Genomic DNA, 16094 nt, shown 5'->3' with positions numbered 1-16094 from the left:
CTTATAATGTTGAATAAGTGAGTGTGTACAAAGTTCTGTGGTAATCCAAAGCAAATTTGTTATAATCTAGATATGCTAGCATTTTCCCCTACCTTTAGCATTTACTCCTAAGTAGGATAAGGAATTTGAGTTTTTGCTTCTATATTGTGAGAGATGAGAAATACTTCAGTTTTTTTTGGCACTTGCCTCTTTGCTGTTAAGAAATATGTTTTTGGTGTTTTCATAGCATACTTTGAAAAGTAGAGAATATATATATATGCATATATATGTATGCACATGTATATATATCTATGTATGTGAGTGTGTATGTATATATATATATACTAAATATATATATAATATATAATATATAAATTAATATTTATGACACCTCAATATATATATATATATACACACACACATATATATGTATATGTATTTTTTTTAATGTGTGAATTCTTAATGTTTTCAACCCAGTGGTTTAATCTTCCACTGTTTCTAGGCAGACAGTGATGGACCAGAATTTAAAACCATTCATGACAATATAAAACAGAGACTTAAGGTAAATATTTTCTAATTCACTATAAGGCAATGTTACATTAATGATTAAGTCTAGGTTTATAGCCTTTGTCTTTCTCCACATCCTCACCAACAAATAATATACTTTTTAAGGGAATTTTATACATGATTATTTGGCCTAGTGCTGATGAAAGTATTAAACATTTGAATTATATATTGGCTTTAGGATCTATAGAATAAAATTAAGCATGAAGCTAAAAGCATGACTCAGTAAAGATATTGCTTACAATACATTTAAGCTTATATAGTCCATCTTGGACCCATCTGAAATGTGATTGGCCTAAGGCCTATTAATACTTCCCACATTTTTCCTTAAAACCCACCAACTAAGGTCAGAGTTAGAGTTGGACATGAGAGGGGGCAGAGTGTTGGTTTATTGTGTGGTTGAGATTAACATTGTAAGAATGAGTTCTTTAAAAAAAAAAAAAAAGGACCTTAATTGGTCTTTTCTTAAATGAACTGTTCTTCAACATATACTTACTTGTATATGTTGAAGCTTAACATAAAAATGTCACCATATCTGAAATCTGTCTTTCTAATTGTTCATTATCTTAGGTTTCATTTTCATCCTTAGACTTAGTACTTCATTTGGAAGCTTTACTGTCCTTCATGGATTTTTTATCATCTGCTGTTCCATCCTCTGAACCTTCCTCTTCTGAGAAAGAATCTGAGCTGAAACCACTTGTGGGGGAGTCCAGAAGTATCGTTGTCAAAGCTGGTATTTACTTTTGAGTCATGGTCTAATACTTTCTTTCTGAACTTTTAATAATCATATGATAACTTATATTTTCAAACTAAGACAGATATTTAACCCTTAATATGACAGCTGCTCTGACAGATTAAGGTAGTTTCAAAAGAAAGCAAATTTTATCCCTGCGGTAGGGATAGGATAATTTTGTGAGGGATTTAAAATAAATTTTTAAAATGAATCATGTATTTGTATTTGATTTCACTGCCTATCTTTTATGGAAAATAAAGTATGTACTTTGCATTGATGTCTCGCCAGCCTTCACTTCAGTGCAAGTGAGAACAGAAGAAATTAGAATATGAATACTGTCATGCATAGTACAAAGTCCCATTTCTGTCAATCATGGAAACCTACCTGGTGATCAGTGATTTAAAATGCTTTGCAGGTCACAAAAGGAAGAAGATCATGGAAGAGACAGACTCACTTCGGTTTCTAACCAAAACTGAGTTTAAATCACACACAGCTATGGGCACATGTTCCTCAAGCATATGGCTTGTGCTATGAATTAGATATGATGTCAATCTGAGTGAACATGTACCTGTTTTTAAGCCAATGTCATTTAAATTATTTTTCCTTTGTATTACATGATATGAATATCTAACATCTAATAATTTAATTTTCAGACCATTACCTGTTTGAGTGACATCTGTATTACTGGCATCTTTAAAGCATAAAACTCTTAGTAATATTAGATCTGATAAAAAGATCAGATTTTTTTTAACCAGGGATCAGAGCAATACTTTCACTATGAAACTATAGTTAAAGAGTTTTATTGTTGTCTTTAATGTACTTGCTATATTAATATCTGGAAATGCTTCTTTATATAACATGCATATATACATACACGTTCACACACAGTTGAATAAATGAAAGAGTGATGTTAAAGTTCACAATAAACTACAAAAATTATTAATCCAAAGAAACAGTCTTCCAGTTATGCTGTGTGGTTGATTTTAATGGTTTGATTATATTTTTATGGTTTGATTTATATCTTAAAGGAAAAAAAGTCACTGTTATCATTAAGGTGATTAAGGACTGATGTCCTGTGCTTTTACAGTATTGCAGGAAAAGGTCTGTTTCCCTCAGGCCCGACAGATCTCTAGAAAAATAAATATTAAATTTATCAGTTAAGACCTCGACCAAAGTAGAGTAAGGGAATCCTTTGATTGTGATTCTTATACACACACACACACACACACACACACACTCTATAAATTTTTTTGTATTTTTTTAACTTAGTCCTTTATGTTTATGTCTCGTAGACCTGAATCTTTTTTTCCATAAGAAAAATTACAGAGAATTTTCCATCTAGCAAATTGTACTTTCAAGGTGCTAGTAAAGGTTGCCTTTATTCTTAAGTTGGGGGGGAATATGCTAGTTTCTGATTGGCATTTGAAAATTGGGTCAAAATCCATATTAATTATATGTTATCTTAATAGAAGCCTTTTTGATTCTTCATAGTTCATAATGTACTTTTTGTGAATTTTACATTATCTAGTCTGTTGTTTCATCTTTGTACTTTGCTAATCACAAGTTTTCTATTATTTTTCAGTATCTGGCAGTACTTCTCAAGATGATGTGTTTGATTTAAAGGTTATAGCTGAATTAAATGCATTTAATATCTTTGTCTGTGATCAGAAGTGTAACATTGCAGATATTAGAATACATGGTAAGTAAAGATATTCCTTGGTGTAGGTAGTTCTCTTTCTTTACATAGACCTCCAGCAAGAGTAAGCTTGTGTATGGTAGATTTCTTAGGAGTCATTGTTTTGTTTACTTATATTGAAAACTTGCACAAACTTTTCAAAGATGTACTTGGAAATGTTAGACGTGACTTTGTTATGATTCACATCTAACATGAAACATTTCTAATGTATTTTTCAAATTTTAGAATAAATCTAAGGCTTAATTGCTTATGTTCCTTTTGTATTTTCAGAATCATATAACCTTAATTTAAATTGAGGAATTAATATTTACGACACCTCACTAAATAAAGAAAATGTAACTATGTTTATTTCCCTTGTCTTTTGTACATATAGAGCATCAGGCTAGAAGTACCTAAAAGAAATTTTGTAAGCATTATTCATCAACAGCTTGATAAAAGGATAGGTTCATATTATACCATGGATTCTTGAACCAATCTCCCAAGATTCAAGTTTTGATTCAAGCTAATATTTATTAGCTGACCTTGAGAAAATTAACCTTTCTGCATCTTAGTCCTATGGAGGTAGTTGTAATAATTATTTATGGGATTGCTGTGATAGTTATAATTATTACTTGTAGGATTATATGTACATTTACATATATTTAGAAAAGTGGTACATGGTAAGCACTTGAGAAAAGATTTAAAAATAAGTACTGTTCAACAAATATTAAACTAAGTATCTATTTCCTGGGTGGCATGGTAATAAGTTGAGCTTATTAGTGGTTCTTAGCTATAGGTATTCTCTTTTACTGAGGAGCTATTTTAGAAATCATTATGCCTTTAGAAATTATGAGAATAACCAAAATATTTTGGAGAGAAAGATTATATTTTAGATATTATTTATTGTAGAATGAATATTCATCAAATTATATTCATTTATGCTCAATTATCAGAGCATTAGTTTTCATAATAAATGCTTGTGAGATGGCTGTTTAAGAAACAGTGTGTGTCTTTCTCTATGACCACTTGTGATCTTGTCAATGCATAGGTTATTTGTTTGGAGACCTGTGATTGTCTTTGAAATTCAGTTTCTTTTGTCTTTAAAATTTCCACTTCTTTGTATGAAACACCTGTAGCAGTTAAAGATATTGTAACCTTTATTAGGCATCTCATACATAGAAGTTGATACCTTTAATATGTGTAATAGTAATTTTATTCATTATCTATCTTGGTAGTATATTTTTTAACTTGATTAAATACCGCTGAATTGGTTCACTTGGATTGGGTGAAAAGTTTGTAAATGTTATGTTTCCCGTAGGAATGGATGCCTCTATTTCTGTGAAGCCAAAGCAGACCGACATGTTTGCCAGACTTAAGGACATAGTAATTACGAATGTTGACTTGCTGTCCATTCACAAAAAGGTAATTAAAAAATAGGTTTCAGGAAAAGGAGGCTGTTCAAGATGGCAGGGTAGGAAGATCTTGAACTCCCCTCCCCTACAGCCATAACAATTCTAGAGCTACAAGTGAGATAATTTTCTCTGAAAAAGTCTTGAAAACTAGACAAGTAGCACCTCCACAACAGAAGATAAAAGGGCCACGTCGAGATGGGTAGGAGAGGCAGAGATGTAGTCATGCTGCCATAGCTTGCAGACACCCTCAGCATACACAGGAGATGCCCCTGGAGTGCCCAACTCTGGTGTCTAGGTGGGATTGTGCTTCTGGGCCCCAATGGTCATGTCCTGTTCAAGACCATTCCTTCAATGGGAAAGGTAACTCTTTCACCTAATACATAGAAACAAACACAGAGAATCAGGAAAAATGAGGAGGCAGAGGAATGTATTCAAATGAAGACAAAGGCAAACCTCAAAAAAAAAAAAAAAAAAAACAAACAAACCCTTCATGGATCAAAGATAAGTCGTTTTCCTGATAAAGAGTTCAAAGTGATGGTCATAATGATGCTCACCAAACTCAGGAGAAGAGGGTATGACTAGAATAGGAACTTCAACAAGAATATATAAAATATATGAAAGTACCAGATAGAAGTCATAGAGCCTAAGAATACAATAACTGAATTTAAAAAATATACCAGCAGGGCTCAGCAACAGACTGAATGAAGCAGAACAGATCTGTGAGCTGGTAGACAAAACAATGAAATTTACTCACACAGAGCAGCAGAATAAAAAAAGAGAATTAAAAAAAAAAAAGATGACAACTTAAGGGACCTATGAGACAACATGAAGTAGAATAATATCCACCTTATAGCAATCCCCAAAGGAGAAGAGAGAAAGGGACAGAAAGTCTATTTGAAGAAATAATGGCTGAAAATTTACTTAAACTGGGAAAGGGACTATCCCAGAAAATTCCAAATAAGATGAACCCAAAGAGTACACTAAAACACATTTTAATTAAACTGTCAAAAATTAAAGAGAATCTTAAAAGCTGCAAGAGAAAAAGAACTTGTTAAAGTACAAGGAAAAACCACATAAGGCAGTCAGCAGATTTTTAGCTGAAATTTTGCCAAGCCAGAAAATGGCATGACATATTCAAAGAACTGAAAGGAAAAAACTTTCAACTAAGAATACTCTACCTGGCAAGATTATCATTCAGAATAGAAGGAGAGAGAAAAAGTTTTTCAGACAAACAAAAGCTAAAGAACTTGTAACGATTAATTGGGATTACAAGAATGTTAAAGGGACTTTTTTCAGCTGAAAAGAAGTGCCACTAACTAATAGCAAGAGAGCATATGAAAACAGAAATCTTACTAGAAAAAGTAATTATATAGTAAAAAGTGGATTAACCACTAATTAAAGCCAGAATGAAAGTTAACAGACAACGGGGTACCTGGGAGGCTCAGTGAATTAAAGCCTCTGCCTTAGGCTCAGGTCATGATCCCAGGGTCCTGGGATCAAACCCTGCATCAGGCTCTCTGCTCAGCAAGGAGCCTGCCTTCCCCTCTCTCTCTCTGCCTACTTGTGATCTCTGTCTGTCAAATAAATAAATAAAATCTTAAAAAAAAAAAAAAGAAAGTTTATAGACAACAGTAGTAAAAATAGCTATGGTTACAATAATTATTTTATGGATACAAAGGATAAGGTATAAAATGTGACATGAAAAAATATAATATTGGGGGGGACAGTAAAAATCTGGAGTTTGGGAGTGTATTCAAATTTAAATTTCTGTCAACCAAACAGGCTGTTATCTACATAGGATGTTTTATGTGAACCTAAGAGTAACCAACCAGCGAAACTTATAGTAAATGCACAAAAGAAAGTAAGAAAGGAATATAAATAGAACACTAAAGGAAGCCATCAAACCACAAGGGAAGTGAGACTCCAAAAAGCTGTTAGAGCTAATAAATGAATTCAGTCAAGTTGCAGGGTACAAAATTAACATAAAAAAATCTGTTACATTTCTATGTAGTATTAATGAACTATCAGAGAATTTAGGAAAACAATCCCATTTAAGGTGCATCACAAAGAACAAAATACCTTGGGGAAAAAAATGGAATAAATTTAACCAAGTAGGTGAAAGACCTGTACACTGAAAACTGTAAAACATTGTTGAAAGAAATTGAAGAAGATACAGATAAGTGGAAACATATTTCATGCTCATGGATTGAAATAATTTATATTGTTAAATTGTCCATACTACTCAAAGCATTCTACAGACTGTGCAATTCATATAAAAATTCCAGTGGCATCTTTTATAGAACTAGAACAATTCTAAAATTTGTATGAAAACAAGAAAGACCCCAAACAACCAAAATGATCTTCAGAAGGAACAAAGCCAGAGATCTCATACTCCCTGATTTCAAACTATTCTGCAAAGCTATAGTAATCAAGACAATATGGTATTGGCATTAAAACAGACCCATAGATCAGTGGAACAGACTAGAAAGTCCAAAAATAGACCCATGTACATATGGTCAATTAATTTTCAACAAAGGAGGCAGGAATATACAATGGGGAAAGGACAGTCTTTTCAGTAAATGTTGAACAGCTATATGTAAGAGACTAATTGTCAATAAAATGGGACAGCTACATATAAAAGCATGAAACTGGACCACTATCTTTATACCATATAAACAATTTAATTCAAAATGAATGAAAGACTTGAATTTAAGACCTGAATCTAATACTCCTAGAAGAAAACATACATGGCAAGGTCCTTGATGTTGGTCTTAGCTAAGATGTTTTCTTAGCTCTGACTCCAAAGACAAGAACAACAAAAGCAAAATTTTCAAAATATGACCACATGACACTAAAAAGCTGTATAGCAAAAGAAGCCATCAACGTATCAAAAAAGCAGCCTACTGAACAGGAGAAGATTTTGCAAATTGTGTATCTGACAAACAGTTAATATCTAAAATATATAAAGAACTCATACAAACTCTTTAATCAAAAAACCAAACAATCTGGTTAAAAAATGAGCAAAGGACCTAAATAGGCATTTTTGCAAAGAAGACATACAGGTAGATAACAGGCATGTGAAAAGATGCTTAACATCACTAATCACCAGGGAAATGCAAATCAAAAGCGTAATGAAATATAACCTTACATCTGTCAGAATGGCTTTTATCAAATAAACAAGAAATAACAAGTATTGGTGTGGATGTGGAGAAAAGGGAACTCTCATGCCCTATTGGTGAGAATATAAATTGGTATAGCCACCATGGAAAACAATATGGAGGTGTTGTTTATTAACAGTAGAACTTTCATATGATCCAGCAATGATTCCACTTCTGAGTATCTATCTGAAAAAAACAAAAAAACTAATTGGAAAAGATACATCACCTCTGTGTTTATTGCGGCATTATTTACAATAACCCAGGTGTGGAAACAACTGTAAGTGTCCATCACTTAAAGGAAGTATCCTTAAAGAAAGCCTTAAAGGAAGTATCCCTGACAAAGGCCCAGCTGGGCCTTGACCTGGAAGAGCCGGAAGCCGCAGCACTTCTTGTGCAGGAGGAGGAAACGGCATTAAAAGCAGCCTGTCCTGTGTCCAGGCAGCAGACCCCTTCCTCCAGTCCTGAGGCCAGCGATTCCGAGGAATCAGACAGCACCATGTCGTCTGAGACTGAAGGTTCAGACTCAGAACAAGGGGATCTCACAGGCAGTGAATCTGAGACAGCAGATCCCTTGCCAGGTCCCTCTCCGGAGGGAAGCAGTGCCCTGCTTATTGTTGCCGATGGGGTGTGCAGAAACTCAGCCACCGAGACATCAGATGGCAGTCCTGGAAAGCCACCTGCCTCTTCCCAGGCTCTTAGCGGGTGCCGGCTGCTTGGAGAGCTTGGAGAGCACCTGAACTCGATCGTTCAAGTTTCTGAACCCGAGGACTCAGCTGCTGGAAGCCACCGCACCGTGCAGGGCGGAGTTGACTGGCAAACACTGAGTGATGGACGCCAAGAAGTTTTCCCCACCATTGAGCATTAGATGAGGTTTGGTTTCCTTTACTGAATGATAATGCTTCATTTTCACTTTGTCCTTTTTCTTAGTGTGTACAACAGTGTTTTTCGGTGAGCTGATGTTGATAGCTGTTGGTTTCCTTGGTACAACTTTAAAAATAAAGTTCTAAAGTATTTAAAAAAAAAACTGTAGGTGATAACTGTAAGTGTCCATCAGTAGATGAATGGATAAAGAAGATGTGATTGATACACACACACACACACACACACACACACACACATACATAATAGAATATTACTCAGCCATAAAAAAGAATGGAATCTTGCCATCTGTGACAATATGGATAAAACTAGGGGGAATTATGTTAAATGACAGAAGTCAGAGAAGGATAAATATGGTAGGATTTAATTTATAAGCAGAAACTAAAAAACAAAACAAAACCAAGCCAAAAAACCCCTCAGGCTCATAGTAAATAGAGTAGTGGTTTTCAGAAGGGAAGGTATTAGGGAGATGAAATAAGTGAAGGGGATCAAAAGATACACACGTCCAGTTTTAAAATAAATATGTCATAGGGACATAAAGTACAGCATGGGGCATAGAGTCAATGATACTGTATGAACTTTGTATGGTGATAGGTGGTAACTAGACTTACTCTGGTGAGTACTTTGCAGTGTATGCCAATGTCGAATCACTATGTTGTACATGTAAAACAAAATATTTTGTCAGCTTTACTTCAATTAAAAAAAAAAAAAAAGAAAAAGGAAACCAGCTATGCTCCAAAATAAGATGCCATTATCTCATGAAAAGTTGGGGAAAGTGTTAGAAGATACATCATATGAAATGATTATGAATGGTCATTAAGCATATTAAAGATATTCAACAACACTAGTCATCAGGTAAATGCAAATTAAAGCCACAAGGAGATACATACCCATTTCAATGGCTACATAAAAAAAAAATTGACAATACCAGCTATTGGCATAGATTGGGGCAACTGGAACTTTTATTGTGGTGGCAATGTACAATTAAATAATCACCTTGGAAAACAGTTTCAAGCTTCTTAGAGCACCCAATATATATTTAGCATATAACTCAACAATTCCAGTCCTGTGCCTTTCCCTAAGAGAAATGAAGACATATGTCCACGAAGGTGAACACTCATAACAGGTTTCTAATTATAACCCCAAACTGAAACAGTCCAAATGCCTATCCAGAGAAGAATGGATAAACAAACTGTGGTATATCCAAACAATAGAATAGTACTCAGCTATAAAAAGGAAAAAAATAGTGAAACGTGTAATGGGAGTGAATCTCAACATAACACTTAAATGAGAAAAAGGAAGACACAGAAGAGAACATATCCTATAATTCCACTTACTGAAGCTCTAGGAAAGACTCATTTAGTAAGAGAAAGCAGATCAGTGGTTGTTTGGATCTGGTTTGGGCAGAGGGTCAGAAATTAGCTGAAGGGGAGGGGCTCAAAGGAACTTTTTGGGCTGATGGGATGTTCTATATCTTGTTTGGGTGGTATTTACATGGGTGGTATAAATTTGTCAAAATTTGTCAAAGTATATACAAAGAAAATGAGTGCATTTTATTATATGCAAATTATGCCTCAAAAATTAATTTAAAAATTATTTCACAAAAGTTAGAATGTACAGATTAATAGAAACTAAAAAATAAACATCAAAAAATGCTTTTAGAAAAATAATTTCTGTATTGAAATTTACTTTTGGGATGCCTGGGTGGCTTAGATGGTTAAGTGTCTGCCTTCAGCTAGGGTCATGATCCCAGGATCCCTGGGATCCAGTCCTGTATCAGGCTCCCTCCCCCTCTGCTCCTCCCTCCTGTTCCTGCCCTCTCTCTCTCTCTCTTTGACAAATAAAATCTTAAAAAACAAAAACAAAAACTTAGTTTTGATTTTTGTGTTTGAGATGCCTTTATTCATTTCATTATATATTCATTAGTTGTTATGTGTCAGGCATTTTGTTAAGGATTGACCATGAATATGGTTATGTGCTTTCACATTATGTATAGACTAGGTGATTTGTAAGTTATGTCTGGCCATTTAAGTGATTGATATTTCCATTGATTAAAACAATTTTTGTAGAAGTAGGAAAAAGTTTTGTTAAGTAAAATGTTTTTGACAATTTATTGAGGATTGAATTTAAATGGTGCTTCTTCATATATCAGGATCTTTTAATAAGGAAACTTGTTTATAATGCAGCCTTTTTCTTGTAATAACCAGTTAATTTAATACTTTTAGGCTGTCTCTATTTTGGGAGATGAAGTTTTTAGGTTCCAAATGACTCTTTATCCAGATGCTACAGAAGGAAATGCCTATGCTGATATGTCTAAAGTAGACGGGAAACTTAGTCTCAAAGTGGGTTGTATCCAAATTGTTTATGTTCATAAATTCTTCATGTCTCTTTTGGTAAGTTTATTTTTAAATGTATTTATTTTTCTTTGAAACCTAAATATTTTTGCCTATACATTTGAACCTAGTCAAAATATTTACTAATAGGACTGTGTGATGAACACTCAGATGCTGAGTGTTCCTTTTCGTGATGGATAACCAAATAAATTTTTGTTATCATTGTTAACCATTCTTTCACATTTCCATAGGTATATAATTTAAAAGTACTTTTTTGGTGTATTAATGTAGGCATTTTCAGTGTTTTATTAAATACCCTTAAAGATATTTAGCTAAAATATTTTTTCAAGAAGGACTAGTATTGGAATTTACAACTTTTGATTATAATTGTGATCAACAAGGCCATAAAATTATTTTCTTTTAATTATTTTGATGTAAATATCATGGGCTAAAGAGTTTTAATCTGTCTGTGCCTCTTTGCAGGGCTGTTATTCAAGGCTTATAAGTCATGGATTTCTACCTAAACCATGAGAAGTGACAGTTGTTAATATCTCAGAGTATGTCTTTCTAGACTTACACTCTCCATATATACAATCACAAATAGCATCTCTTTTAATTATTTTATTTAGTTTTGCTTTTCAAAGTAAGTGCTTTTTAAAGTTAGTCCTGTTTTATTTTAAGGAAATCTAAATAACAGTCTCTTCCAACAGAACTTCCTGAACAATTTCCAAACTGCCAAAGAAGCTTTGAGCTCAGCTACAGCCCAGGCTGCAGAAAGAGCTGCTTCCAGCATGAAAGACTTGGCTCAAAAGAGTTTCCGCCTTTTGATGGATATTAACTTGAAAGCACCAGTTATTATCATTCCTCAGTCTTCGGTATCACCAAATGCTGTTGTAGCAGATCTGGGTTTAATCAGAGTTGAAAACAAATTTAGCTTAGTTCCTATGGAACATTATTCTCTTCCTCCAGTCATTGACAAGATGAACATTGAGCTAACTCAGTTGAAGTTGTCCAGGTATAAATATATAATTCATTTGTATACTAGTGCTAGAAATAGAATTCTCTTAAAATCTTTGCTAGGGATAAAATACTCTCGTGGTTTATAGTTCTCTTTCCTTATTTTTTATAATTATAAAACCACGACCATTGGTTTTTGGTCAGTGGTAATACTAGTACACCTCATAGAATCTCTGTTTTGTCTTACTATATTGGGCATTTATAATGTGATTTTCTCCGTTTTATAAAAATTTCCTATTATAAAATTAAAATTTACTAAATAACACTTTAGATTTTATTTTTCACTTTGCATATAACTATTTTCTATAGATAGGGGAAGACTTCTTAAAATGTAATAAAAGTTAAGATTTTTTTTTTTTCCTTTCCAAACATTGTCACATTTGGGAATTCTCAGTGTGATACCTAAAGGATTATTGAATCCAAATGGGAAAGTGTTAGGTCTGCTGAATGACAAGAATACTCATTTCTTTGTACAAATGGTTGTTGGCAGTTATGCTCAAAATGACTATTACCATATGTTTGTTTAATGTGTAGGTTTGGTGAGTTTATCCCTTTGAGTTTGGAGAAATACCAATAACACAAAACTAAGGATTAAGTAGACTTTCTTTGTCCTCCAAGTTTAGGAGGATGTTAACATTTGTCTGCATGACACTGCCCTAGTTGCTAATATTTAAACAGTCTTTGTGAAAGTAGCAAATAGCATAATAGTCATATTTTCTATTTTTGAAATCAATGTTACATAGGTTTTATTTTAGAAAGCTCTTGATTTATTCTGATTTGCATTGATTTGTGAAAAGAAGCATGTGTTAAGGAATTCTGATAGCAACCTTCAGTATCTAGGAAAATTGTGGAAACTTACACAATATGATAGTCTTCATTTTAAAATGTAAATTTTAAAACTATAAAATAAATTCTTGTTTATCTTTCAGAACTATTTTGCAGGCTGGCTTGCCACAACATGAAATTGAAATTTTAAAACCAGTCAACATGCTTTTGTCCATACAGCGAAATTTAGCAGCAGCATGGTATGTGCAAATTCCAGGGATGGAGATAAAAGGAAAACTAAAACCTATGTTGGTAAGTGTATGTATACAGTATATGAAAATTGCTAGGTAGGCTTTTATCATTGACCACAGTGCCATTCTAGCGTACATCAGAAGTGATGAAGCTGGGGCTCCTGGGTGGCATGGTTGGTTGGGCATCCAGCTGTTGGTTTTGGCTCAAGGTCTGATCTCAGGGCTATGAGATCCAGCCCTGCATTGAGTGCCTCACTTGGCGTAGGTATGGAGTCTGCTTGAGTTTCTCCCTCTACTCCTCCTGCTTTGCTGTCTGTCTGTCTGTCTCTCAAATAAATAAATCTTTTTTTAAAAAAAAGTGATGAAAGAATACTTTATTAACTGAAAATGAGGTCATCCTAATTCTCATACTTTTCTTTATTTCACTTCAGTCACATATCTGGTAAACCCAGCAAGAAGTCCGAGATAAAACCCACTGGAGTCTACTGAAAATACTATTAGTAATTTTGGAAAGTTCTGTTGAAGTTTTAGGCAGTTGAATGTTAAGACAGTATAAAGTAATATTTAGATATCACATTCAAAACACCTTAGGAGTATTTTTTTTTTAAGATTTTTTAATTAGAGAGAGAGAGAGAGCACAAGCTGGGAGAGGGGGAGAGACAAGCAGACTCCATGCTGAGTATGGAACCTGACATGGGGCTTAATCCTATGACCTTGAGATCATTACCTAAGCTGAAATCAAGAGTCAGTCACTTAACATCCAGGTGTCTCCCCCCCCCCCAACTTAGGAGTATTTTTAATGTATAGAAGCACTCTTTTAGTTAGAAAAGTGGACATTTTAAATAGATGAATATGTATATTTGGTAAGCATATTAGTGTAGAAATATTTGTAATAGTGTAGTTAGTAGGTCATGTGTTGGCTCACAGGGAGAAATACTGGTCAAAGAAAGTTATGGAGGTATAGGAATCCTATACCTATTTTTGTGTCTTTGGGTGGAACAATTGAAGCCAAACAGTAGGGGATAGGGGAGGAGAGAAAGTAACTAAACAGAGTGTGTGATAAACAAATAAAAATTTAGTCATTTTTAATACCTGTTATTACTTCAGAGTTAGATCTAGATAAAACAGAAGGGGACAAAGGAGCAAGTTCTACTAGGGAAGAAGTTAAAATTGAAGTTTGCTGTAGGGATGAAAGGTCCTGTGTGTATTGTGATTGGATACAGTATTTGGAAGAGTGTCTATTTAGAGTAGTCATGAAGACTTCTCTCTTACAGAGTATGTGACTCTTCTTTTAACTTCCCCTTTGTTGTTAAGAGATTAGATCCCAGGGCTAGTATTGGACCTTTTCCCCTTGCTTTCAAAGATTGTGTGGTTATAGTTTTGCTGAAAGCAAGAATAAAACCTATTATGTTCTCTCAGTAGGAGAATGTGGACCAAACGATGATATATTCATACAGTGGATATTATAAAGCAGATAACGTGAGTGAGCTAAAACTATATGAAACAAAATGGCTATATCCTAAACATAAAAATGTTTAGGAAAAAATTGAATTGCGAAATGATAGTACAATTTTATGTTATTTTGAATTGTACAACAAGCAAGATAATGGACAGTGCTATATATCATTTATAGGGAATCCAGTAGTGATAAGTGTAAGAAAGCATTCATGGGAAGAATAATTCTGTAATTCAGGGTAGTGTCTTTCTCTGAAAAGGAACATAGAGGTAATGGGGTCTCATAGAAGTAGACATGGGGCTTCAACCATATCTATAATGGGGAAACAAGATCTAAATGAAATATAGCAACTTGTAAGATTTGACAAAGCTAGATGATAGGTACACCAGGGAGGATTACTGTATTCTCTCTGCTTTTCCTTTATACTGTATTCTCTCTGCTTTTCCTTTCTCTCTTTCTTTTTCCTTTTCCAAAAGAAACAAGAAAAATAGTAAAAAATCCATCACTTTAACATCAAAGTGTGATCATCACTTTAACTACAAGAACCCCTATTAAATCAAGAATATAGCCATAGTGGGTAGTTTCCACTGCCTAATGTGTCAGCAATCCAGGCCTCTCAGAACACCCCCTCACTGGTATGAGTCTACTTTTCCTGGGTCTGAAGTGCAGTTAAGAAAGGGTATCAGGTAGGTGACATCAGTAAGTTGTTTTAGGTAGATCAGCTTCACAGTTCTTAAACAACTGTGGGGCCATCTCTCAAATTGTCCTTCAGACTTACTAAAGGGTCAGTTTAAGTATTTGATTCAGTTGTTCTTTTCAACCACAGTAAAGCCAAGAAGGTGGTGAAGTTAGCTCCTTTTCAGGCAGTTGTATTATCTTGGTTGATATCACACTTGGGAATGAATATACAAGAAAGTTCTAGGGAGTTAGAGTGACATCTGTTCTCCTAGGACTGGGGCTTGGGGCAAAGAAGAAATCCTTGGTCATTATCTCATGTTAAAATATCTCCCTGTTTTCATTTAGGCTGGGAATCAGGCAGTTTTCTGTCAATAAGGGCCTAATTTGGGGAACAGTGCAGGGTTTGTTGGATCTCAGGACTCTGAGACCACAACCTGAATCGAAATCAAGAGTTGGATGCTCAAGCAACAGAGCCACCCAGGTGGTTCATATTTCAGTGGGCCCAGGTGGCTCAGTGGGTTAAGCCTCTGCCTTCTGCTTAGGTCATGATCTCAGGGTCCTGGGATCAAAATCCGCATCAGGCTCTCTGCTCAGCACGGAGCCTGCTCCCCCCCACCTCCCTGCCTTTCTGCCTACTTGTGATATCTCTCTCTCTCTCTCTCTCTCTCTCTCTCTCTAAATAAATTAGTCAATCAATCAATCAATTAATCAATTGAGAAATCTGAGTTAAGGAGGCTAAGAAATTTGGCTGAGCCTGAAAGTGGTAGGGTTGATACAGAGCTGCCTGATTCAAAAGCTGTTGATCTTCTTCCCTCCCTCTCTTCTTTCCATCCTTTCTATCTTTCTCTTTCTCTTTTCTTTTATTTTTTCTTGTCGTATATCCCCTTTTATAAAGGTAAAAGGTGAATTAGATATTCCTTTCCTGCTCTGTACTTTGGTTTTTAAAAATTAGTCGTATATGTATTACTTACTCTTCTAAGTGACATTATTCTTGATTATTCTTAGGTATGTCCAGATACACACACACACACACACACACACACACACACACACACACGGAATAAGAGCTGCACTGCAAGAGAGAATCTTTTTACTTCTTGGTGGGGGTTAGAAACTGAACAGCTCTCTTCTTGTACTGAGTTTGGATGGAAGTGAAGTGGAGCTGGTTCTGGGCCAGAAGAGAGAGGCAGAGTG

The 16094-nt window shown here is 34.6% G+C and overlaps 1 protein-coding gene across 1 annotated transcript in view; it reads left to right on the top strand.

Annotated features, from left to right (window-relative positions):
- The window catches only part of VPS13C (vacuolar protein sorting 13 homolog C), a 191705-nt gene that overhangs the window by 107491 nt on the left and 68120 nt on the right, over positions 1 to 16094 (top strand). The window contains exons 39-45 of the mRNA XM_080807819.1: positions 482 to 541; positions 1114 to 1276; positions 2859 to 2975; positions 4270 to 4373; positions 10626 to 10793; positions 11444 to 11748; positions 12680 to 12827. Of these exons, the coding sequence (XP_080663945.1) occupies positions 482 to 541; positions 1114 to 1276; positions 2859 to 2975; positions 4270 to 4373; positions 10626 to 10793; positions 11444 to 11748; positions 12680 to 12827 (1065 nt within the window). The remainder of the gene's footprint in view (positions 1 to 481; positions 542 to 1113; positions 1277 to 2858; positions 2976 to 4269; positions 4374 to 10625; positions 10794 to 11443; positions 11749 to 12679; positions 12828 to 16094) is intronic.

Source organism: Martes martes (assembly GCF_963455335.1).
Source record: "Martes martes genome assembly, chromosome: 7".
In the NCBI taxonomy this organism is placed as follows: Eukaryota; Metazoa; Chordata; class Mammalia; order Carnivora; family Mustelidae; genus Martes; species Martes martes.
The sequence above is the reverse complement of the archived record's forward strand: the minus strand, read 5'-3'. Positions and strand labels throughout refer to the sequence as shown.